Source organism: Fundulus heteroclitus, chromosome 11 (genome assembly GCF_011125445.2).
Source record: "Fundulus heteroclitus isolate FHET01 chromosome 11, MU-UCD_Fhet_4.1, whole genome shotgun sequence".
Taxonomy (NCBI): domain Eukaryota; kingdom Metazoa; phylum Chordata; class Actinopteri; order Cyprinodontiformes; family Fundulidae; genus Fundulus; species Fundulus heteroclitus.
The window spans coordinates 35,815,503-35,841,602 of record NC_046371.1 but is presented as its reverse complement, the minus strand read 5'-3'; the positions used below and the strand labels follow the sequence as shown (position 1 = coordinate 35,841,602).

Here is a 26,100-nt window from a genome sequence, read left to right as displayed (position 1 = left end):
GGTGTGCGGAAGGCTGCTTGGATCTTAATCCTGCTGACAATCCAACAGTCAGGTTTGGGTTCAGAAGCTGATCTCGAGCATTTCTGAGGGTGCATTCACACCCACCCTGTGTAGTCCACTTTAATCGGACTCTGGTTTGTTTGCTCAGAAAGTTCTGTTTGTTTGGGGAGGTGTGAATGTGCAAACAAGCTATGATGTGGACCAAAGAAATCGAACTCGGGTCCGCCTCAAAACCTAGAAAGAATTGCATAAATTTGAAAATCAATTTTGTTTGTAAACATTTTTAAAACGTCAAAACCTTTTTCAATAGTTTTTCTGTATAACAAAGATTAAAAACAATTTAAAAAATGTTAAATCCACAAAGCACAACATATTTCTTAACCAACGTCTTTGACCACGACTGCTTTACTGTAAGAATCATCCTATTGTAGCCTCTAATTTGTTTTCTTCAGATAGAATTATTTGACACAAATACCAGATGGAGATTATCTCACAAAGATTCACTCAGTAGACTTTGGAATATAATCTCTGCAGGATCCTTGTTGTTTTCTCAGTCAAATATACAGTAAGCATATGTTTTCTGCTTTAAGTGTCCCCCTGCAGGTTAAGGCAGCTCTGGACTTCCCATGAATGCTGGTGGAGATAAGGGCAGGAAGAAGAAGTCAGGAATTTTGATAAAATACATTTTACTCTGAATCAGCCCGATTGGATCTGATTTCTTTCCCAAGGAAGGTCTATAAATGCGGGGTGGGGTGGTGGTGGTGGAGGTCTATTTTGAAGACACATTAAAGATACGTACATAAAGACAGGCTGTTCTTGTTGAGACAGGAGCATTCACCTATAATAATTAGGTGGTTTGGGCTTCTTTCCATTCAGCTCTGTGTGTAAGCTGCACAGCCTTGACAGACACGCTCAGTGACGCTTCTACCTTCTCAGCATGAACCTGCTCTGCATCATTTTTCTGACTATTATGAAGCTCCATCAGAGTCCTGTGGTGGCTTCACCCCTCCGCATCACTGACATACCTTCACAACCTCATGTCGGACTATCTGAGGCTGACCGGAAGTTTGCAGAGGTAATTTAACCTTTATCTGTTGAATTCACATGGACAGTCTGAGCTTTCTGTGTTGAAGACAATGCAGTTTTTATTGGGTGTCACTTATGGACATCTTTAAAGCCTCATGACTCATACCTGGTTTATTTGCTGTTGCAACAAGAGCTTCTTCTCCATCAAAGACCCTCAAAGTCGCTTTCATTTTTTCACCCACTGGCTAAAGCTTCTATTTTACAGGAGTCTGGAGATTAATAAAATATTACAACAGATCATAAACTCTTGTAAATATATCTTAAACCATAGTTCATTCCTTTAATATTTTCCCTCAGAAAAATGTGCTTTCTGTTAATCCTCTAAGTGACTTAAAGCTGCATTTCTCCTGCTAACATTTCAAATAGTGGGATTTGGTCTTCCACTCTTTCATGTTTTGTTGTAAAACAGAACAATATCATTCTCTTGGAATGGTAATTATATGACTAATTTATCTCTGTGCGATCTGTTTGTGAAGCGTCACCTGCAGCAAAATGTGGTCAGGTGATAGACAGACAGACAGACAGACAGACAGACAGACAGACAGACAGACAGACAGACAGACAGACAGGTTCTTCTCTGTAAATGGCTGCCAACTGGCTCCATGTTCAGTATGCTTTGGATCTCTTATTAAAAAAGAAGCATCTGTGGGAGATGAGTCTTATCTTCACAATTAGCAATAAACACGTGGCCACCCACTCAGTTGTTGAAGGCAAAAGTAGTTTTACACAGAAAATCACAATTTAGAGCAATCGGTTTTACATTTAAATGTCAACTGGAGATTTAAATTGGTCTGCCAAGGTGCTAACTCTACCACAATTGAATATTTTAAAGTTAAAAAGCAAGATATTCATAAAGGTTTTGTGTGAGCACTAAATTCATATAAAATGTAATGATTTAAAAAAGCAGAATCCTTCAGTATTGGTTAGTATATTGTTATTCTCATTAGAACTACACTGTAAAGAAAACTGTTGTTTTTACAGAAATGCCAAACTTTGGTAGCTGTGGTTGCCAGATTTTTTAGTAAAAAATACAGTAAAAACCCACCTGTATATTTTACAGTATAAAACAATGGAGTGCTCTTTATTTTAACATTTTAAAATATATATTTAATGCTATTTTTTAATTATATATTTTTAGGATTTTTTTATGACACTAGTGGTCCTTATTACTGAATATATGCTGACAGGAAGAGGGCTGAGAGAGAGGGGGAATACATATGGCAAAGGACTGCAAGCAGGAACTGAACCTGGGTCAGCAAAGGTGTTGAATGGCAGGTAACACACTCAGGAACCACTATAACAGATAGAATAGGATTAGTGGCTGAGACCAACTTAGTCAAAGATGATAAACGCTGAATAAAAGCCACTATTCTTCTCAGAAGCTGGGAGGTTGCCCTGCTTCTGGTCCGTAGGTCCAAGGGCTCCACTTGCTTTAACCTTCAGTAGACAAGCAGTGTCAGAGGGATATGCTTTAAGCTACTTGTGATCCGAGATGCGTCAAAAGAGGAATCTGTAATACGGCAGATATCAACGTAGCGGTGTTTTGTTGCCACATATGTTTGTTTGCAGATATTCAGGACCAATCTGTTCACTATTCGACTCACACAAATTAGCTATTCAAGTGTTACCATACACAATGGTTCAGAAGCAGGCAGAGGTACCAGAGGGCTAGGCAAGCAGGCTTGTCAGAGGATGGGCTAGAGGTTCGGTTTCCAGAAATCATACACAGGTGGAGGTAACCTGTGACTGGATGAAGGACTTGACTCAGGACACATGAAACGTGGGGTGAATCCTCATGGTTCGGGGAATCTGAAGGCAGACAGCCACAGGAAAAGGATGCTTAAGCTAACTTAGGATGTTTACACCCAAATTCCACATCCTCTGTTACCGCTCTATTACGTTCACATACGTGTACGTCCATCCAACGGAACAACTATGTTGTTATTTTAATTAATGAGAACGGTGCCATATTCTCCGTGACTTCTACGAATGTCACTGTCGGTGAACAAGCTCTCCGTCGTTCACCGTCAAAATACGGAACAAGTCCAATCTTCTGCTCTATTCCAGTCTGTCGGACTCCAGCCAGGTCAAGCACCACAATTGCAATCTTATCAAACTGGAAAAAGAACACTGACATCATCCAGTTTGTCAAAGTAAAATAGGGTAAACAAGTGTTGCACCGATACCGATACCAGTATCGGCCGGGTCCCCGATACCACACTAAAATGGTGGTATTGGTATCGGCGAGTACCAACAACTAGGGCATCGATACCATTTTGATGTTTGTATGTCACTTGAAAGCAGCCTTCTCTCTCCCGGCACTCACTAGTTCTACTAGATTCACCTTGTATCAGTCTTTTTCCTGCTTTACAAAGGTAGCAGTTTGACAAAGCCATGATGGTAATTATTTTACATCCAAGTAGTATGCAGTTCTTCATATATACACACACATCAATTTCAAACAGATGGTATCGGTATGGAATCGGTATCGGCCAATACTGCACAGCCAGGTATCGGGTATCGTATCGGGGCCAAAAAATGGCATTGGCGCAACACTATCGGTAACTGCAAATTAAAACATCTTTTTAAAAATACTCTTTATAAAGTTGACCGTTTTATTTAAATATTGGAGGCAAACTAGGGGTTTTTCACCAAACAACGAAGCAGATTTGTCATTTAATATATAGGCTTTGTATATAAATACAAAAACATATAAGATTTTGGTGGCCAATGTACTCACCTGTGGGGTCTCTGCATTTGGGGCCCAGTGGGGCCAGGCCCCACCAGATGTTGCTGTGGAGCTCTATGTCCGCAATAATCAGTGAGACAGGATCGTTCTTTATAGCATTTTTAGCAATAAAATTCTGGTATAAACATTTGTGTCTCTATATGTAAATCTACCAGAAAACTGACAAACTGAGTAGGTTAAATCCTCTTGAGGCGTCTTGATATTGGGGCCAGCCAACCAAAGTTTGTTTAAATAATGAGCATCTGAAATTGCAGTGCCAAATCCTTTGGCCCCAAGCACGTCCAATAAACATATTGGAAAGGCACACATTATGTTTACGTGCTGCTGGACAGTGTGCGGCCATCTAGGCAAGGCAAATTTATTTGTATTGCACATTTCAGTACAAGGGCAATGCAAAGTGTTTTACATGTTAAAAACATTGAAAAATAAAAACTGAATAAAAGCAAGTAAAAAACAGTTGGAATAAAAAGTTGGAACATTTAAATAGAATAAAACATAGAAAAATGTAAACTAAAAACATTATATTTGAACTGAGACAAATCAGCAGTTTATAGAAAAAGCACAAGTTTCGTTCTTTGTAGTATATTTTATTATTTTCAGAGGGGGCTTTAGTGAAAAGCTTTCTAGTAAATTCTTTGATATTTCATGTAAAAAAAAAAAATCTGTTTTAGGTTAATGCCCACAACTTAATTCACATGTGGAAACATGTGTTCTGGTGCAGTGAATACATGTGTGATCTCTGAGGAAGACACATGTATAAATAAGTTGCAAGCCACCTGTACTGCCATATATGAAATGTGAATCATTGTGTGAAGAGGATTTTTTTTCCAAAGTGAATTTGACTGAAAGAGTATAAATTGATAACATTTTGACCCTGTCTGTTGTACAAGTTGAATTCAAGTCAGAGTTAGTCACTTTGGAAATTACTATAACTCTTCATGGGATCACATTTATTGTAATCTGTATTGGGTATCCACTTGGTTAAAGTTGGAAAATTTAAATAGAATAAAACATAGGAAAATGTAAACTAAAAGCAAATATTAATCTTGAATAATATGATATTGAATAATGTTGATTTTCTTTGCTAGCTCATTAAAGGGTCGATGTGAATCTTTTCTCTTTAATAAATGAACAGTTTGAGTGAGCCTTTATTTGTAATGTTATGTATAAAAATTTGATTACATTTAGCTTATATAAAATAGATTTTCTAGTGTGTTGGTTTATGCTAATTTACGTGTTTAATTTAACAATGATCAAATTCAGGTTGTATGCATCACAGAAAAATTAGTTGCTGCTAATAGGTGTTGAGTTGTTGTGCCCCACTTAACTTATCTTGCCTGAGACTCCAGTGGTACTCACCCATACTTGATGAAAGTAAAATACTTCGAGTCGATGTATAATCAGCAACAGAGAACTTTTCGGACGCTATTAAAAGGATGAATTAAAAGTTTATCTTTCTGGCTCCTTTATATCCTCATTTTTAGAGTCTCACTAAAACTACTCGCCTCACAAAACAGTTACGCCTGGCCCATTGCTGGTCAAACTCCAACAATTAACCCACATACCACAATTGTAGCATTACACAGAACTGAATCATTATAGCACACAAGTCTAACAAGACTCTAACACCAACGAAACCAAACATTTGACTTCATGTTGTTACTCACCTGTCCAGGAGGAGAAAAAATAGCTCAGAGTAAAACTGGAGCTGCTTCTGCTCTCCAAATGCTCTCCACCTTGGAAATGCGAGGCCAATGTTAATCCTCATTTGTCTATTACTTGTCTTATCAGACAACTTCTCTACTAAAGACTATTGTTTTTTGTGGAAATAATGGGACCTGGTCATCTGCGTGTAAATACCCCATAGAAATCCTTTTATGGTGAGGGAGGGGCTAAGCTTTGAGAGGCAGCTGTTCACATGCACATACATGGCCGGGCTGGCTTTGTAAATAAGACTGGAGAACAATTTACACATTTGCAGTTGGGTCTCTGATCAGTTTGCAGTGTCTGATGAGTCCAGATCAGCCTAAAAAAATAAATAATATATATATATATATATATATATATATATGCTCTTCTTGCCAAGCTTGGGATCAGTAGGAGAAGCAGAAAAGAGCCATGTAGTCACTTGGGATAAGCTGAAGAGATCCACAGCTCAGGTGAGAGAATCTGTAGACAAAATGGAAGAGTGGCATGGAGAAAAACATTGTTAAATGAAAGCCATAACATGACCCATTTGTTGGGAAGACAACCAACATAAGGAAGAAAGTGCTGTAGTCAGTTAAAAACCAAAACCAATAGGACGTCATTCCTCAAATGACGTCACATTTGCCCGGAGACAGCCTGGGTTTCCTGGATGGTCGGACAACAGAGTAAAAACTATAATGGCAACAACCGCAATACCAATCATTTTGGAGGATGACAACGTCCCAGGGGCTTCATTTCAACATGCTTTAATTAAGAAACCCAGGGTAGACCAGCTTAAATGTTGGTTGAATGAAAGCCTTAAATTGAGCGAAAGAAAGTAGTTTCACAACAGATCAAGCACGAGGAAGAAACTTGTTGAATCCGTGTAGGATCACAACTAATATTGCGAAAAAATACATAGATATTTTATACAGGCCTATGCTTTCAATTATTATAGGGCTTACTGCAAAAATATAGACTTAAAAACATCTTCTTTTCTGAAGTTACAGTCAATCATCTCGCTGTAGTCAGACACTTAGATCCCATCTCACTTTCCCATACACAAAAAGCGACTCACAAAAGTTGCAAGTGACTTTAGAGAAAAAACAAGACTAAAGTTGCTTACAATAAGCAGACTATGCAATACTGAAGCTCACATAAACAGCCCTCATGGTTTGTAAGATGATGTTTTCATTCCGCTGAGAAAAAGCCAAATAAACGTAGCCTACCTGCACAGACATTGCAGTTTCTGGTATTAGGTCTGGACACTCAAGTGTTGGCTCCTTTCCAACAACAAAATGTGGAGAGCTGTCTTTGGTCAGTTTTCATAGTAAAGTCCTCTTGGTTACAAGCTCCAACACTGACATTTCTCTGCAATCCTTCGGGGGTTTGGAAAATCAATGAGAAAACATTCCATACAGTCACCATCATTATATCAAGAGTCACTCCAGCAGATATCAACGCAGCGGTGTTTTGTTGCCATATATGTCTGTTTGCAGATATTCAGGACCAATCTGTTCACTATTCGACTCACACAAATTAGCTATTAAAGTGTTACCAGCTACCAGAAGATGGCTGCAATGCATGTGTGCTGCACTGTTCTAAATTTAGTAATTTGTCGTCATTTGAGGAATGCCCTATTGAACTGTTTTAACCTTCATGCAAAATGTTATGTCTTATGGAAAATAAAACTAAAAATGGTTTGATGACATCATGCCATGAAGATGTTTGTCGCCAACAGTGACAAAGAAGTTGATCCGCAGGTTGAAACGTTAGGTTGAAAGTGAATAGAAAGATGGATGGAGACAAACATGGGAAAGTGTGTGTGTGTGTGTGTGTGTGTGTGTGTGTGTGTGTGTGTGTGTGTGTGTGTGTGTGTGTGTGTGTGTGTGTGTGTGTGTGTGTGTGTATTTTTGGTTGTACAAAGCAAGGTCAGCAAGGTTACTCTGTTTTCACTCAGGTGGAAAACAGAGTAAACTTCATTAAACATTATTCCTGATATGAGTTGTTTTCCACAGGAATATCTGCAACACTTCTATGGTTACCAAGCCAAGTCAGACAGACAAAAAAGGGCTGTAGACTCCAATGAAGATTTGAATTGGACAACTGGACTCTGTGATAAGGTGAAGAAAATGCAGCGTTTCTTTGGCTTGCCTCCAGATGGGGAACTCAATGAGGAGACTCTCACTGTGATGAAGAAGCCACGCTGTGGACTCTCAGATGTGGAGCCTTATGAGGACACATTTCGGTGGACACATCGGACACTCAGTTACACGTGAGACAAAAGCTTACGAGCAATTACGTAAAAAGTGATAATGCTATGTTATATGCTTAAAAAATAATAACAAAAAACATTTGATCATGATAAAATAAGGTTATACACACCAACCGTCCATCCTGATGGTGTTTTGATGGTCCTTTTTGAGGCTAAATATAGCCCCAAAACCAGCGTGATGAGCAGATGAACAAATGTGGCGCCATTTACCGGTAATGTTGCAGATCTATCATGATGCTGGTTTGCTTTATTAATAAATCAGTTGCAAAGAATGCCCGAGACTGACCCCCTGCAATTCCTCTCAATAAAGCCTGGCATTGCAGAGGGTCCTAAAAATAGGATTGGTTCAATAGAAAAAAAAATGTCTAGAGAGGTACAGACTTTTTGGAGTTGCAGATGTTAAATGATGCAACGACTGTCCCTTCTTGTTTCTGAAAACATAATGATAGTGTAATAACATGGTATTACCTGTCCTGCATTCTTAAATAAATATGACTCACAAACATGTTTGTTCTCTTTAGAGATGTTTTGATACACTAACTCTGTTGACATGGGAGATTTACAGTTACAAGTGCTGTTTTTCTGTTTTTTTAGGGCTAAACAATAGGGCTGTAGAATGTTAACGTGTGTAAAGGTTCAAATGCTTTTCAAAACATATCATGAATAAGTGGTCCTAGATTTATGATAAAACTGAGTTTCCTTTATTCTTCCATTAAGTTTATACCGTGCTATATTGAGTGTACATGTAGTCCACTGTGGTGGACATGTCTTTAACTTCCTGAAAAAATCATACCATAAGAAGAATAAAAACACTTGCCTAAGGATTTCATAATTCAATTAAATTCAAATTTATATATTCAATTAAATTTTATTTATATAGCATCATTTCATGAAACATGTCATCTCAAGGCACTTTACAAAGAGTCAAATTCAATCATATTATACAGATTGGGTCAGATTATACAGATTGGTCAGAAAATGTCCTATATAAGGGAACCAGTTGATTGCATCAAAGTCCCGACAAGCAGCATTCACTCCTGGAGAAGAGTAGAGCTACAGGGAGAGTCGTCTGCATTGTACATGGCTTTGCAGCAATCCCTCATACTGAGCAAGCATGAAGCGACATTGGAAAGAAAAACTCCCCATTAACGGGAAGGAAAAACCTCCAGCAGAACCGGGCTCAGTATGAACGGTCATCTGCCTCGACCGACTGGGGTTACAGAAGACAGAGCAGAGACACAACAAGAGAGACAAAAAAGCACAGAAGCACACGTTAATCCAGTAATCTGTTCTATATTAGATTGTAATAGCGGGTGATCCGTCTTCTCTGGATGATGTCACAGTTAACAGGACGTCAGACCAGGTGTACCTACTGTGAAGAAAAAAGAGAGAGCAAAAAGTTAAAAGCTGATATGATGACAAGCAATGCAGAACCGGAGAACAGTAGACTGGAGAAGAGTAGAAATCAGTAGAGTGAGAAACATAGACCCTGATGTCCTCCAGCAGCCTAAGCCTATAGCAGCATAACTATAGAGGTAGCTCAGGGTAACATGAGCCACTCTAACTATAAGCTTTGACAAAAAGGAAGGTTTTAAGATTTGTCTTAAAAGTAGAAAGGGTGTCTGCCTTATGGACCAAAACTGGGAGTTGGTTCCACAGGAGTGGAGCCTGATAGCTAAAGGATCTGCCTCCCATTCTACTTTTAGAGACTCTAGGAACCACCAGCAGACCTGCAGTCTGAGAGCGAAGTGCTCTGTTAGGAACATACGGGGTAATCAGAGCTCTGATATATGATGGAGCTTGATTATTAAGGGCTTTATATGTTAGAAGAAGAATTTTAAATTCTGTTATTGATTTAACAGGAAGCCAATGAAGGGAAGCTAAAATTGGAGAAATATGATCCCTCTTGTTGATTTTCATCAGAACTCTTGCTGCAGCATTTTGGATTAGCTAAAGACTTTGAACTGCATTTTGTGGACTTCCTGATAGTAAAGAGTTACAATAGTCCAACCTTGAAGTAACAAATGCATGGACTAGTTTTTCAGCATCAACCCTGGACAGAATATTTCTAATTTTGGCAATATTCCTGAGGTGAAAAAAGGAAACTCTGGAAACCTGTTTAATATAGGATTTAAATGACATGTCTTGGTAAAAAATAACACCAAGATTTTTTACTTTATTACCAGAGGCAAAGTTAATGCCATCCAGATTAAGTGATTGATTAAGAAGTTTATTTTTTGAGGACTCTGGTCCATAGTTACAACTTCTGTCTTGTCAGAATTTAAATGCAGGAAATTTAAAGTCATCCAACTTTTTAATGTCATCAATACATGACTGCAGTTGAAGTAATTGATTGGATTCATCAGGATTTATGGATAAATATAGCTAAGTGTCATCAGCATAACAGTGGAAATTAATCCCATGCTGTCTGATAATTTTGCCAATCGGAAGCATATATATATAGTAAAGAGAATTGGTCCAAGGACTGAACCCTGTGGTACTCCATAAGTGACCCTAGAGTTTGAAGAAGATTCATTATTAACATGAACAAAATGGAATCTGTCTGATAGCTAAGATTTAAACCAGCCTAATGCTTTCCCCTTAATCCCTACAGTATGCTCAAGTCTTTGTAGGAGAATATTGTGATCAACTGTGTCAAATGCAGCACTGAGATCTAACAGGACAAGTACAGACACAAGTCCATTATCTGAGGCCATGAGAATATCATTAGTGACCTTCACCAGAGCTGTTTCAGTGCTATGATGAGCTCTAAAGCCTGACTGAAACTCCTCAAGTAGGTCATTACTTTGTAAATGTTCACAACGTTGATTAGCAACTACTTTCCCAGGAATTTTAGATAAGAAAAGAAGATTAGATATAGGTCTGTAATTTACTAACTCATCTTGATCAAGAGATGGTTTCTTGAGTAAAGGTTTAATAACAGCTACTTTAAAAGCCTGTGGTACATATCCATTTACCAAGGATAGATTAATCATGTCCAAAATAGGGCCACTGATCAAAGGGAATATCTCCTTCAACAACTTGGTTGGGATTGGGTCTAACATACAGGTAGAAGGTTTAGATGAAGCTAAAATTTTAGATAGCTCAGAAAGCTCTACTGCTTCTAAACAGTTCAGAAACCGCGCAGGTTCTAAAGATTCCTCCAATGCTGCCTCACTTACTGAGGACGAGGTAATCATGTTTGGGAGGATGCCAATTATTTAATTTTTAATGGAATCAATTTTATTTATGAAGAATCCCATAAAGTCATTACTGCTAAGAGCTAATGGAATGGATGGATCAACGGAGCTATGACCCTGAGTAAGTTTGGCAACTGTACTGAAGCGAAATCTAGGTTTATTTTTATTCTCCTCAATTAATGATGAAAGATATGCTGCTCTAACTCTGCAAAGGGTCTTTCTATACAACAATAGACTGTCCCTCCTGATTAAGTAGGATTCCTCTTGGTGTGTAGAGCACCATTTTCTCTCCAATTTCCTAACATTGTGCTTCAAGGAACACAGCTCTGAATTAAACCAAGGAGCCAGCTTCCTGTGAATAATCACCTTCTTTTTCATGGGAGCTACATTGTCTAATGCAGAACGCAATGACGAAGTCATACCGTTAACAAAGACATCTATTTGTGAATGGGAAGAAACAACGTTGCTGCTATCTGCAGGACATTTCGGCAATACTGACGATATGAAAAGGGGGACAGACTCTTTAAAGTTTGATGCAGCATTGTCTGATAAAGATCTACTATAATGGAACCCTCTTTTGGGGGTTGAGAACTCAGTTAGATTAAACTCAAATGTTATGTTATATATATATATATAGTGCCAATTCGTCAAAAAAGTTTCCTATCTAAGGAAAAGCAGCATTCACTCCTCCTGAAAGAGCCACAGAGGACAGGCATCTGCATTGTGGATGTCTTTGCAGCAATCCATGAGGTGAATCCATGCATCAGAGGGTTTTAAACGGACATATCGTATAAAATCCATTTTTTTAGTCCTCAAATAAATTTTGTTGTGTACTTAAATGCATGAAAGTTGGATTTAGTCTGTCCATGTGCTGCGTAGTATCTTTATATTCTTTTTGGGTCATATTTTCCAAGCCATTTTCTGTAATTTTTTGGAAAAGATTTTTGGGGAAAAAAACCAAACTGTATTTGCTGCGGAACTGTTAAACAAGATCATGGACTTACAGCTTACCAGTCTCGCGAATCCACCTTTTTTATTTCTCTGAGCCATTTTATTAGTCCAGGCTGCTGAAGCTACAAGTGGATAAGTCATCCGTTATCCCCCCAGCATTACACAAAAATGGCCAAACAGGGTGGAGTGGAACGCTCTGCGGCCTGGAAGCGGGTGAGGTGTGAAGTACCTCTAGATTTAAAGGGACAGCACCAAAATGAATTGTTCTCAGATGCGCCTCTGAACAGGGGTTAATTGGGGGAATGTGGGGGTAAATAACAAGGAATTCACAGGAAATAGCATTAGAGTTCCACTTTATAAAAACCTTAAAGGTAGAGTCAGCAATTGTTTCGGAGGGTTCCCCAAGTCCCTTTTTGAATAATGTGAAAGACCCTCTTACCTGCTGTTCCGCTCTTCACAGGGATTGCGTGGAAAAAATCTGCCAAATCCACTCTGGTCTTATTTTTTCTACTCAGGCCTTCCACTATTTCTCTTAAACTTGTATGTGGTTTTCTTCTTGCGACTGTCAGCCATGTTCAAAGTATACGGTGAGAGCAGTGAAGCTACAATGAATGCCTAACACCAAAGCTAACCGCTAAGCAAACTGGATACATAAACACTAGAAGTGTGCATGTGCAGCAAGCAAGCGTAAATAACAAGGGACATGTCATGATTTGGGTTTGGTTATGTGTTTTGTTTGTTATTTGATTAATTACTTTACTCTCCTGCCTTAAGTTCAGTTTCTAATTTTGGTTCTGTCTTAGTGTTTTTGTTTTAGGTTATAAGTTTATCTGGCCTGCTCAGACCATTTATGTCACCAGTCTAAGTTCAGTTCACCTGCCAGCATTCTTTTGTCTTCCTGTCACTCCCCTTCACCAGTCACCATCCAATCGGCTTCAGTTTACTCCCAAGCACTTCCCTGTTCCCGATTAGCTCCACCCATGTCAGTAATTAGTTTCACTCCATTCACCTGATCACCCCCTTACTTATACCTGCCTCTGCCCCCTGCAATCTGCCACATCATTGTTTGTTTCTGCCATGTCCATGGGTGAGTTTTGCCAGCATTCCCTGTACTGTGTTTTTCCTCCCTTATCAAATTGCCTGCTTTTTTGCCTTGGACTGTTTTTTACCACAAGCTTTGTTTTTGTCCTGCCCTTCATTTTTGCCTGCCTGTCTTGGTTTCTGCTCACATCTGTTTTTGGAAAAATAAACCTTCTTTAACCTAACCTCTGCTTGTCTGGTTGAATACTGGGTCCTCCTGTCTCTGGTTCGTGACAGAATGATGTGGCCATAACCGGACCCATCGCCAGACAAGTACGTTGGTTTTTTTTTTTTTCTCTCCTCTTTTTCTTTTTTCCCACCATGACCCGACCACAGGAGGATCAGGCTCTATGGGAGAGGGTTTTTGCTCAGGTGGAATTCCTTCGAAGGCTGAGCAGAAAGCCTGAGAGGTTGGACATGGAGGCGATCAGGGCGGAGATCCCGTTCATCCTCCGTGAAGGACTTCATCCCCTGCCTATTCCCCGCCTGGTCCCTGCCTCACAACTTCGCCTAGCAGCGCCCAGCCGGGTTTCCCCTGTGCCACCCAGCAGTAGTCCAGCAGCTGCATCACACGCCACGGCCCAAGTCTGCGTGGGTGTGGAGCACGCTGCGCCGCCGGGCACAGAGGTTCCTGCCGCGCACGCCACGGCCCAGGTCTGCGTGGGTGCGCGCACTGCTGCTGCCTGTGCGGAGACGGTGCATGTCGGAGCATTGGGCACAGAGGTTCCTGTTGCACACGCCACGGCCCGAGTCTGCGTGGGTGTGCATGCTTCAAGACCTCTGGCCTTCGCCGATGTCCCATCTCAGCCTGGGGTTTCTGACTCACCGGAGCTCCATGAGGGGGTCCAGGAGGACCTGCCTCTTCTCAAGCTCCATGAGGGGGTCCAGGAGGACCTGCCTCTTCTCAAGCTCCATGAGGGGGTCCAGGAGGACCTGCCTCTTCTCAAGCTCCATGAGGGGGTCCAGGAGGACCTGCCTCTTCACAAGCCCCAAGAAGGGGTCCTGGAGGACCTGCCCTCAATCCCAGCCCCAGTGCCTGCTCCCCGCAGCTTAAAGACTGAGTGTCCAGTGCCAGCTCCTCGTAGCTTTAGCGCACTGTCTCCAGTGCCAGCTCCTCATAGCTTTAGAGCACTGTCTCCAGTGCCAGCTCCTCGTAGCTTTAGCGCACTGTCTCCAGTGCCAGCTCCTCGTAGCTTTAGCGCACTGTCTCCAGTGCCAGCTCCTCGTAGCTTTAGAGCACTGTCTCCAGTGCCAGCTCCTCGTAGCTTTAGCGCACTGTCTCCAGTGCCAGCTCCTCGTAGCTTTAGCGCACTGTCTCCAGTGCCAGCTCCTCGTAGCTTTAGCGCGCTGTCTCCAGTGCCAGCTCCTCGTAGCTTTAGCGCGCTGTCTCCAGTGCCAGCTCCTCGTAGCTTTAGAGCACTGTCTCCAGTGCCAGCTCCTCGTAGCTTTAGAGCACTGTTGCCCGTAGCCTGTAGTCAGGCCCTGCCCGAAGCCTGTAGCCAGGTCCTGCCCGAAGCCTGTAGCCAGGTCCTGCCCGAAGCCTGTAGCCAGGTCCTGCCCGAAGCCTGTAACCAGGCCCTGCCCGAAGCCTGTAGCCAGGCCCTGCCCGAAGCCTGTAGCCAGGCCCTGCCCGAAGCCTGTAGCCAGGCCCTGCCCGAAGCCTGTAGCCAGGCCCTGCCCGAAGCCTGTAGCCAGGCCCTGCCCGAAGCCTGTAGCCAGGCCCTGCCCGAAGCCTGTAGCCAGGCTCCCGCACCAGTCGCCTGTAGCCAGGCGCCCCCTGTAGCCGGTAGTCCGGCGCCGTTCCCAGCTTTTAGTACAGCGTCGTCCTTAGCGTTTAGTCCGACGCCAGGGTCTGTTTTCTCCCTCTCCAGGCGAAGGCCTCCGAAAGCCCTGCTCCGCCGGCGTTCTCTGGGAGGTCCGCCGGAGAACCCGACACGCCGGGGCCGTGCTCCGAGACGTCCGCCGGAGAACCCGACACGCCGGGGCCGTCCTTCGGGACGCCCACCAGACATCCTGTCTCGCCTGGGTCATCCTCCGGGACGCCCACCAGACTCTTGTTTTGTTCTGTTCTCTGATTGTTTCTGTTTTCGCCCTGTGGTTGGTTTGTGTTTGGACATTTGTTTGATTCTGACCCTCCGTCCTGAAACCCCCTCCACCCGCCCGGTCCAGTCTGTTTTCTTTCTTTTCATTAAGGTCGTCTGGAATCCGCCCTTGAGGGAGGGGCTCTGTCATGATTTGGGTTTGGTTATGTGTTTTGTTTGTTATTTGATTAATTACTTTACTCTCCTGCCTTAAGTTCAGTTTCTAATTTTGGTTCTGTCTTAGTGTTTTTGTTTTAGGTTATAAGTTTATCTGGCCTGCTCAGACCATTTATGTCACCAGTCTAAGTTCAGTTCACCTGCCAGCATTCTTTTGTCTTCCTGTCACTCCCCTTCACCAGTTTTTGGAAAAATAAACCTTCTTTAACCTAACCTCTGCTTGTCTGGTTGAATACTGGGTCCTCCTGTCTCTGGTTCGTGACAGGACATGCACGCACACTGGTGTTACGACCAACCAATACACAATGCAATACCTCTGGAACTTGAGGGACAAGGGGGGTGAAGTTAGGACCAAAACTCTGCCAATCCCTTTGGTGCGAATGGCAGTGATTGGTCAGAATTTTATCAGGTCTGCAGTTCCCAGAGAGACCTAATTCTTTTACCTGCTTTTTCTGAATACATAATGTGTTGACTACTGTCAGGATAGAAGAACCATTTCAGCCAGTATAAAAAATAATAATAATTAGAATTAAATAATAACATCCGATCTCTGCGAGCTACAAAAGCACACGTTAACCGTTTAGATTTTAAAAAAAAGTGTTCTATTATCAATAAGGAAATAGTGTGTGATTTTGCATATGTGTGCGTGCTTCCAAAAGTCACACATGCAGGAAGGGCGGCTCTCATTAAAAGACATTGGGAAGTACTGTTGGTCATTGTTGTGATGTCATTTGTGCTGACATGCATTGTGATACGCAACAGAGAGGCAAGGCAGGCACACAAAAGGAAATGGGTACACAAATCAACTGAAAAAGTATCCATACCAATCAATAAGAAAGCTTGTTACCTGTTTAAAAGTAAATTCCCAAATTATTGGCTTTTGCATAAATCTGCTGCAGCTGCTACACAAGGACACCATTAATGTAGGAGAAACTTGAGAACAAGGTCCACTTATATCTATTCATGCACTTGGTAACATGGAGGTTTGTCAAGCCTGTGAAGGCAGACTTTAAGAATGTTTATCTTTTTTTATGTTACATTAATATATGGACTATTTCATATGACTTTGTGTGATTTGAATTAAATTGTGTAATTCACTCTGCAGGATTACAAGAAAAAATCTTCCATTTCCAGCTATGAAGATTCATAAAGTCATCAAGAGCGCGCTGATGCTGTGGTCCAGTGTTTCCCTGATTAAATTCCGCAAGCGCAAACAAAGAGAGGCTGACATTGTTGTTGCGTTTGTCAACAGAGGTGAACTTTGTGATGAGACATCCCCAGATACTGAAATGTGAATTAAAGTGTCTGAGATGATAAGGCAGTGCTGTTTTCTTGCAGACCATGGGGACAGGGCTGCTTTTGATGGCAAAGGGGGTATTCTAGCCCATGCCTACTTACCTGGTTCAGGCATTGGGGGAGATGTGCACTTTGATACTGCCGAGGACTGGAGTTTAAATTTTACAGGTATGGCATGTAAAAGGAAATGAACACACTGCATTGTTGCAGAAGCCTTATTCACATGTGACTAACAAAACCCCAACATTACACTGAATTTCAGTGAAGTTTTATACTAATTCTGAATCTGTATGACTCATCATCCCACCTCAGGTATCAGCCTGCCTGTCGTGGCAGCTCATGAATTTGGCCATGCTCTTGGTCTCTCCCATTCATCTGACCCCGGAGCTATCATGTACCCAGCTTACAACTTTGTACCCAGTTTTGAACTTCAGCTCTCCTTTGACGATGTGAGAAGAATCCAACATCTTTATGGTGAGAATCAGTTGAAAGGCCCACGTTTACTTTGTGGATTGTGGGAAGCCCCCTTTCAGGGTGGAACAAATGCATACATCTTCAAGTACATGGAAACATGTAAGCTTTAGTTGTAAAGTTCAAAAATGTATTATGTGTCACTCAGTATATGTGGAGGTAAAAAGTACACACACCCTTGTAAAAAAGTTTTGTTGTTGCTATTGAAAAATTACACCACTGAAAACATTTCCTACCTTGATTCGATGTAATGTACAGCTAAACCGACAGACAAACAAATCTGTGAGGGGAAAATCTAATGCTAGAAAGTTGCAACAAGTTATAACAGCACATCTATAAACTAGCAATTTGGACCGTCTGATTGCATCATCTGTTCTGGCTCTATCGGCATCCCACATCTTAAGGTCAACATTTGATCAAATGTCTATAAAATCCTCAAGCTGATCATTATTTCAAGTTCATGATTCACTTCACAGTTAAAACTCTGTTTATAGATAGATAGATAGATAGATAGATAGATAGATAGATAGATAGATAGATAGATAGATAGATAGATAGATAGATAGATAGATAGATAGATAGAAGTTACGTGCGGTAGGGTTCATAGCTGGTGAGGCACTGACGTCATCAGAGTCAGATTTACAAATATATACACTCTACAGAGTAGACTCGTTGCAAAGTGCTGAAGGAGACTGATTGAGCCAAATAAATTCACCAAGATACATGGAAAAATATTGATTCTTTGATGAAAAAACATTTGTCATTTGATTGGTAACAGTTTATGAGTTATGATGGATTTCTGCATTTGTAACACATTCTAAAACTATAACCCACATTACGCACATTTTATCACAAAAATTAAACATGAATAATTGTCGCTGTCTTACCTCTACTTATAATTTAAGTCCATGCGGCGCTCTTTCTGAACAAAATTATCATAATTTTCCGGTAAAAGTTCTCTTTATCTTCTTCAGTTTTAAAACTCTCTCTCAGTCTCAGTGGAGCTCACTGCCAGGGAGGAAAGCCTTCCTTCATCAGTCCTGCTCCGGCTGTATATTTAGAGTCTTTTTAGTGCTTTACTTGTTTAGCATAACTCGCTAATAATACATCCATAACTTGCTGTCACTCTACAGTTTTGGGATTACGAGCGCTGCCCCTTGAGCGCCCCCTGCCTAGAGGCCAAGGAACTGCCAGCCTCACCTACAACCAGTTCTCTGCCATTTATGATCGCCCAGCAGCAAGAAAACATGTTACCTGCACACAGTTTCATGACCAAAACACAATTCGTAATTCAACCCACCTTCAATTGTGGAAAATTAGGTTATAACTGTTTGAGCAATTGAATTTATGATCTAGAGACAGGAAGATGCATCACAGAATGGAAGCCAGCGCAGTTAACATGGGATTGCGCAATCCCAGGGGAGGCCGAACTCGCTGCAGCCTCACCGGCTTCGCTATCAAGCGCCACCAAGAGGTGGATTTGGAAAAAAACACTATGAACATAAGATTATTATTGTTATTTAATTGTAATAGTAAAATTAAAATCACAAACCCCGAAAGGTGAACAGTTTCATGATACATCAAGCTTAAGGACTGGCTAATATACAGCAGGTCAAAAAAGGCCATATTTTGGCTGCAGTGCTTTCTGTTCTCTTATGAAGAAAAGATCAACTAGTGCACTAAATTCAATAGATGGGTTAAAATAAATATCCAAAATAAAATACAGAGATTTCCAGGGCATGAAGTATACAGTTAAGTTAACTTTTTTTGGTGTTTGTATGAGTGTGTGTGTGTGTGTGTGTGTGTGTGTGTGTGTGTGTGTGTGTGTGTGTGTGTGTGTGTGTGTGTGTGTGTGTGTGTGTGTGTGTGTGTGTGAGGTGGCAGCATGTGTAGAGGGGGGCCCAAAAAGACTGGGCCCCTAGCAAACCTGTCAGCTGGCCTGGAAACATATATATATATATATATATATATATATATATAGACCCCACTTCCCTGTTCCTCCCCCCCACCTTAAATACGCTCAAAACCACAATTGACTGATGCAATACAACTGCCAAAAGCATTACATGGACACATCATGACAACACACACACAAAAAATAAGGACAATAGACAAACTTTTTGCAAAGGTTGGGATGTTTTGCTCTTGTGTGTGGAGTGTGTGTGTGTGTGTGTGGGGGGGTGGGGGGGGTGGGGGGGTGGGGGGGGTGGTAGACCCATAACCCAATGCAACAGCCATGAAGTCTGCATTACTGGCACCCATTTGTAACTGCCTGACAGAACTTGCGTAAATGCCTCCAGGCTTGTAATTTGCATAAAAGTGTTTTGCAGGAAGTTGCTTTTTCTATTTTTCAAAATGTGCAACAGCATTTTTGTTGTACACAAGCTTTGCCTACTTTCCCACACTGCATGTACCTCTTTGATGAGGTGTGTGAAAGCGAGCACCTTCATTATCAGCTACGTTGGGAAATACAGTGTGCTTGCTGCAGCAACATGTGATCAATGGCTAAACATCAGAATCAGATTTCTTAACCCAGATTGTGTGCTCATGAAAACACAACATTTAACATTAGAATTTTAGATCAGACTAATAAAAACATTCAATAACAACTGGTGGGTTATATGCAGGACCAAATGGCAGACAGGAACTTGGGAGCAACATCGATCCATCCGTTTTCTAGCACGCCGATTCCTTGTGGGGTTGTAAGGGGTGAAGCAAAAACAGAGAAACGGGGTAGTGGAGAACATCGAAGTATAATGGCAGGATACAACATGGTATTTGGAATACGGAGGGAGGTGAGAAGAATGACATTGGAAGCTGGTGTAAGAATCGGAAGATAATGAGGAGCAGGTGAGGCAGAGTGTAAGCAGGAGACTGAGAGAAGGAGACTAGTTACCACAAAAACGTATACTATGACACAAGGACACACTAAGTCAAGGGGATGTCAAAAAGATATAAAAACAAACTAGAATGCAAAGGAAAATGCAGCTGTTATGATTTGTGTCTGTCTGCTGTCTGCATTCTGCTTCACCTTCCCTTCTCACCATAATGAGCATTAGTCTCTGGACGTACACGTCTGCAATAAAGGCATCTCACACACCTCTTTCCTGCCCTTCATAAGCCCACTGCAGACTGTCAGACAGCTCCAGATTTTTAAAGGCCATAGTCAGTCTTTTTATGCCTGTCTTCCTTTTCCACTTTCTTTGGATTTCCCTGCCTTGCCCTTGTCAGACTTCTACACTGCTTTTTAATTCTGGATCGCAACCACAAATCCTCTCACATTCTATAAGCCTTGTCTAAGCCCTAAATTTTCCTGCTGATCTCTGACTTCTCGGACTGCGATCTAGCTTCAGCCCCTCTTAAGAATGCCATCCAGGGTTTCAAGCCACAGCCTCCTCTGATGAATTCCCAGGCTATAGCACAACCAACTGGTTTATCTGAGAGAAAGGAGCTGCTTCACAAAACCACAAGCCGAGTTCAGATTCTGACAAGGTTAGTGGCTTTTATTCAAAATCTTTTCACTCTCTTAGACTCTTTTTCAGCCACTAATCTGACTGGATACTTGGATCACACAAAACCACAATTTAAACTGTCAAAATTATTAATATTCACAGACATAGTGGATCATCAAACTGCACTAATAATGTACAAAGCAAAAAATAGCCAATTACCAAACAACATTCAAAAACTATTCTGGAATAAAAAGGGAAAAAGGGGGCCTTCATGTATACATCAATATCAATCACAAATCATCAGAACAACACAAGAAGGTTTCTGTTGGGTGAAACTTTGGAGATTCGGATCGGAGATTCGGTCGGAGCTGGAGATCAAGCAATGTCCAAACATGGAACTGTTTAAATCCTGGTATAAAAAGATGGCTATGAAGGAAATATCAGACAAGAACTATTAATCTAATTGCTGGTGTGACTTTTACTATTCCTATTATTTCCATATTATTATCATTGTTATTATTGGTGACATTTTTTCTAAAGGTGGTTTTACAATTGTGCCAAAATGTCACCACTTTAGCTTGTCGCTCGCCTGACATTATCAGCGGCCGTTCACACAGCAGGCGAGAGCAACTGCACAGCGGCCGACAAGCCAGAAATCCTGCAGGACAATGGTTATCTATCGGATATTGTTAACTATTGACTCTTTCACTTAACTGTCTCTCCAGCCTCCTTACTCACTTTTCTCCAGGCTTGCTCCTTTCTGGACTTGTCTCTGTAAAACTCAGACTGCCATTATCACCTTGACAACAGCCTTGTCTCTGCCACAGTCCTTTACCACATGTCAAGGCCACATCCCGTTCCTGATTGGCTGTCACAGCGCTATAAGAGACAAAAGTTCAGCCTTTTCAACTCCAACAACTGTCGCTTCACATCCTTCGCAGGTGTCGTGTCACTCTGCCTTCTCTTTAAGCACCAAAATTGTGCGTCTTGCATTGCTAGAATTGTAGCTTTGAGGTACCTTGTTAATGTATGAATAGAAACGATTAAGCTTTGAATTTTTAATGATGAAGCTTGTTCCAGTGAAACAATGAAACAAAAGTAGCTATCCTAATTGTAGCTATAGAAAATTTGGACAAAATTACTTTAGATCCAAAATCCCCAAGGATTTTTATTACGAATAGAAACAATCAAGTGCTGTGATTTTTTGCTTTCTCAATGTTTGTTAATGTATGAAAGAACACTAGTCAAGGATTTACTTAGCTTATTCCTTTGTTAATGCAATCTTTTTTCCTTTTGCTATGTAATATTTCCCTCTGTAATGTTTTTCTGTTCATGTACATCACTTTGAATCATCTTGTTTCTGAAAAGTGCTATATAAATAAACTTGCCTTGCCGTGCCTCCTATAAAGCTAGGGTCGCCGATTTTTCTGGAAGTTTCCTCAACTCCCCTCTTAAACAACTGTGCATGCGCAAAATCGTCTTACTTTTCTCTTCCGCTCTTCGGAGGGATTTCTTTCTACTGAGACCTTCCTCTTCTTCTAACAAACATGAGCACAGTTCGTTTCTTGTCACTCTGAGCCATGTTCAAAGTCTACGGTGAGAGCACCGGAGCTACAATGAACAGCTAAACTAGCAGCTAAGCTAACCAGATATCTAAACACTGGAAGTGCGCATGCGTAGCCAGCAAGTAGAAACTCAGAAGGAATGTGCACGCACACTGGCATTACGTGAGCGCGTCAGAATGATTGCCATGTGGGACAACCAATGGATAAGTTGATACCCCCGGAACTTGAGGGACAGAGATGGTTGAGTATATCGGACCGAATGGCCTGCAGCTACCACAGAGAATTATTTTCTTACTTTTCGTGAATACATTATGTATTAACTACCTTCAGGATGGAAGGATGATTTTATACCCAGTATAACAAAACGTGGTTCTGAACAGGATTACTAACTATAGCTTTAACACACAAGGGTTGTGATAACAGCAGCATCAGACACATCATGAAATCTATCTATTTTCTTTTTCTATGAAATTATCCATCCTGGCAGTGTCTGATGCTCCAAATCACAGCAGCCAGCAATATTTTTCAACTCTAGAGTTTCTAGCTCACACTTTTTTTTGCACAATAGTTATTGATAGGAGTTAAAAAGATTCATACGCTCTCTGAATATTTTCACTGCACATGTGTAAGGCTCAAATGTTTGACCAGGACACAGCCTGAAAACAAAACAATACATACACATTTTCAGAACTTAACAAATACATTATACTCAAATAGTTTTTAACTCGTATCATTACTAGATGAGGAGCTTATTCATATTTTTTTTCTATGAAGAAGCATTTGGAAGTTGTGCCTGACAACTTTTACTGCTTTCCTACTTTCATTTGAGGTAACCCATGGTATACAGTACAGTTTCTATAAGGTTTTTTTTTTTTGTTTTTTTCTGTTGTCTCAGGTATAAACTCCAACTATCCTTCACTACTCCTAAAAAGGCCTCCACCTAGAACCCCTGACAAATGTGATCCTGATCTGTCCTTTGATGCTGTGACTGAATTACAACAAGAGGTGGTGTTTTTCAAAGACAGGTGCGTACATTTGTTCAGTATGAAGGGTTAGCTTTTCTTTTTTTTTACTGAAGATTAAATAATAGAACAGATATATGTATTTTTAATGTGTTTAAGGGCTATTTGTGATTACAGATTCATGTGGCGCAAACATCCCAATTTTGTTGAAACACGCATAACCCTCATCAGCAGCCTGTGGTCAGATTCTGTACCGTCTCACTTGGATGCTGTGTATGAGAATGTGGAGAAGAACGTTGTTCTATTTTTCAAAGGTAATATCGAATGAAATGAGAACTGTAGACAGAAGCTGCACAGGAGTTATAAAAGGAAGACTCTGCTCAACTATGAGCACACATTAAATATTTGTGTTGGTTTTGAAAAGTTTCAAAGTCTAAAGGTATTTTTCTTTCAGGTGATCAGTACTGGAAACTACAGCAGTTAAATCTACAGGAAGGATTTCCCAGAAATATCTCAGACCTGGGCTTCCCTTCCAGAATAAAGTCAGTGGATGCAGCTCTGCACTTCAGGAGCCATCGCCATACTGTGTTCTTTACTGGCCATGAGTGTTGGAAGTAGGTCATGTCAGTTTCTCCCTTTTTTTCCAGTGATTTGGGTATTTATATAAATAAATACATATCTGTTGTAAAACGTCTGTTGTAAAATGCATGTTTTTTTTTTACTTGAACTTTCAAAATCTTCTAAAGATGTGGTTTTTGGTTGCACTATACATTGGAAGTATGACAAAGTCTGTGTTATTGATCACACCGGAATAGAGCAGATGCTCTACATCCTTTTCAGAGTTGATGAAATAAAAAAAAAAAAAACAATATTTTCCCATGTGAAAGCAGAAGTTTGATCACTGTCTCTATCACTGCTTCTTTATGTGCATTAAGCAATGACATGTCCACAGACTATTATTTTGTTATTCACTGAACCCTAAAAGCAAGAAACATCTGTCACCCATGATTGTGCTTTACATTTAGGTACAATGAGCAGCTGGGCATGATGGAGGGATCACCAGCTCTGATCGAGAAACAATGGCCAGGAATTCCTTTCCCTATAGACGCAGCTGTCGTCTATGATGGTAGTTAAATAATCTCTCTTTTATTTTGTTGTTATTTTTTTCTTTTTGCCGTACTGACAAAACACATAAGAAATGCAATTTAATTAATTTCTATAATATATTCTGCAAAAACAGAATTTTTGAGGGGCCCGGGGAGAAAAAGTTATCATGATCCACATTTCACTGTAAATAAAGACAGTTTTGACTTCCCAATAACCTTTGCCTAAATGTTACAGTTTTGAATCTGAATTGTTTTTCAAGATCCAAATTCATGTCTGTTATCGTCAGTCGATGTCGCTGTTTTTTTCAAGAATGGCTTAAAGGCCTGAAGAATGTACAAAATAAATAAATCCTGGTGGCAAAGTTAGCTTCAGATCATTAACATTTAAGCTCTACCTCTAAATCTCAGTCAATCTGGATGGAGAGAATTGTGAACATATGTTTTCAAGCATTGCCACAGATTCTCAATTGGATTTTAGCTTAACTTTAACAAGGTCATTCTGCATGAAAATGCTTTAATCTAAATTATAGTTCTAGGGTTGTTGTCCTGTTGGAAGGTGAACCTCCATCCCAGTTGCATTTCTCTTCCAGCTTTTCTTCCAGGATTGCTCTGTATTCTGCTTTTATCTTCCCAACAACTTTAACCTGCTTTCGTTTTACTGCTGAAGAAAAGCATCCCCAATGCATGATCATGCCACCACTTTGTATCATGGTGAGGATGGTGTTTAGGCTGATAACCAGTCTTAGGTATCTGCCACCCTTAAGAGATTTGCATGTAGGCCAACAAGGTCAGGTATGGTCTTACGATGAGCCTTTAGTTTCCTCTGTTCCCCACATGGATGTGGCAAACTGCAGATGGGAGTTTTAATGACTTTCTTTTAACAAATGCTTTCTTGTTGTCACTCTTCCAGTAGGGCCACATTTGTGAAATGTTTGAATGATTGAATGATCCCATCAACACATTATCCTTTCTGAGCTCTGGACCTTTGCAACCCCCCCAGAGCTACCATGGGTTTCTTGAATGTTGCACTGAATAATACTCCTCTTGCCTGACATGTCAGTTTAGGTAGACGGACATTTTTGGAAAGATTTGCAGCTGTGTCAGAGTCTTTTCATGTTTAGCTGATGGAATAAATAGAGCTCTGTAAGATGTTTAAGATCTTGTTTTACAAATTATCTCTGCTTTAAACTTTTCCGCAGCTTTCACCCTGACTTCTATGTTCCTTCACAAAGCTGTTTGTTCACTGATGTTCTCTAATCTTCACAAATCACCAGGATTTATACTCAAATCATTTCACTTCTAAATGCAATTGGTTTCACATAATTTTATTCAATATCACAGTAAGGAAAGTTGAAAACAAATGCACAGCCCATTCTCAGATATTTTTGCAAATACATTTTGAAAAGCATGAATCCATCAGTTTCCTTCCATTTCATGATTATGCACCAAACTATCTTGCCTTATGACATGAAATCCTCAATAAATGTATTGAGAGTTATGGTTGTAATGTGACAACATGTGGACAAAGTTAATTATTTTACAAAGCACTGTCTGAAAGTCATTGTCACGTATTGTTTTCCTGCAGGATTTGTGCATTTCTTCCGAGGAAACAAGCAATATAAATACGACTTTGTCCAGAACCACATCGTCTCTGTCAGCAACTCTAATGTCATGATGGACTGTGAGATGGAAACAAGTAATGATGCTAAACTGTGATGATGAAATGGCCTGATGATGACAGTACTGAGCATCTATATTCACATGAAACTGGATCTCTCCAGCAGCAACCACAATGTGCATAATTCAGGGAACTAAAGAAGGGAAGTGGTTTAAAAGGCTTACCTGATTCTGCAATAGTGTTGTAAGACGGGGGATTTGTACTGTCTGTCAAAGCGGTTTACACATTATATATGTGTGGTTTGAGTTTTATCTCATTGTTATCCTTTGTGTTTTATTTAATTTT

At 40.7% G+C, this 26,100-nt stretch overlaps 1 protein-coding gene across 1 annotated transcript; it reads left to right on the top strand.

The window, feature by feature from the left end:
* The first annotated feature begins 937 nt into the window (after window positions 1-937).
* On the top strand, window positions 938-26,100 carry LOC105922163 (neutrophil collagenase). Its single transcript, XM_012858043.3, has 10 exons — window positions 938-1,075; window positions 7,540-7,796; window positions 16,391-16,539; window positions 16,624-16,749; window positions 16,894-17,055; window positions 22,965-23,094; window positions 23,209-23,345; window positions 23,486-23,645; window positions 24,057-24,157; window positions 25,723-26,100. Exons 1-10 carry the CDS (start codon window positions 938-940, stop codon window positions 25,851-25,853), a joined length of 1,491 nt encoding a protein of 496 aa, XP_012713497.2. The 3' UTR covers window positions 25,854-26,100.

Excerpts from the sequence above, each read along its gene's own strand:
- LOC105922163 (XM_012858043.3), top strand. The coding sequence starts at position 938 with ATGAACCTGCTCTGCATCATTTTTCTGACTATTATGAAGCTCCATCAG. Across the intron at positions 1,076-7,539 it reads CTGACCGGAAGTTTGCAGAG|GAATATCTGCAACACTTCTA; the intron begins GTAATTTAACCT and ends TGTTTTCCACAG. Across the intron at positions 7,797-16,390 it reads CATCGGACACTCAGTTACAC|GATTACAAGAAAAAATCTTC; the intron begins GTGAGACAAAAG and ends TTCACTCTGCAG.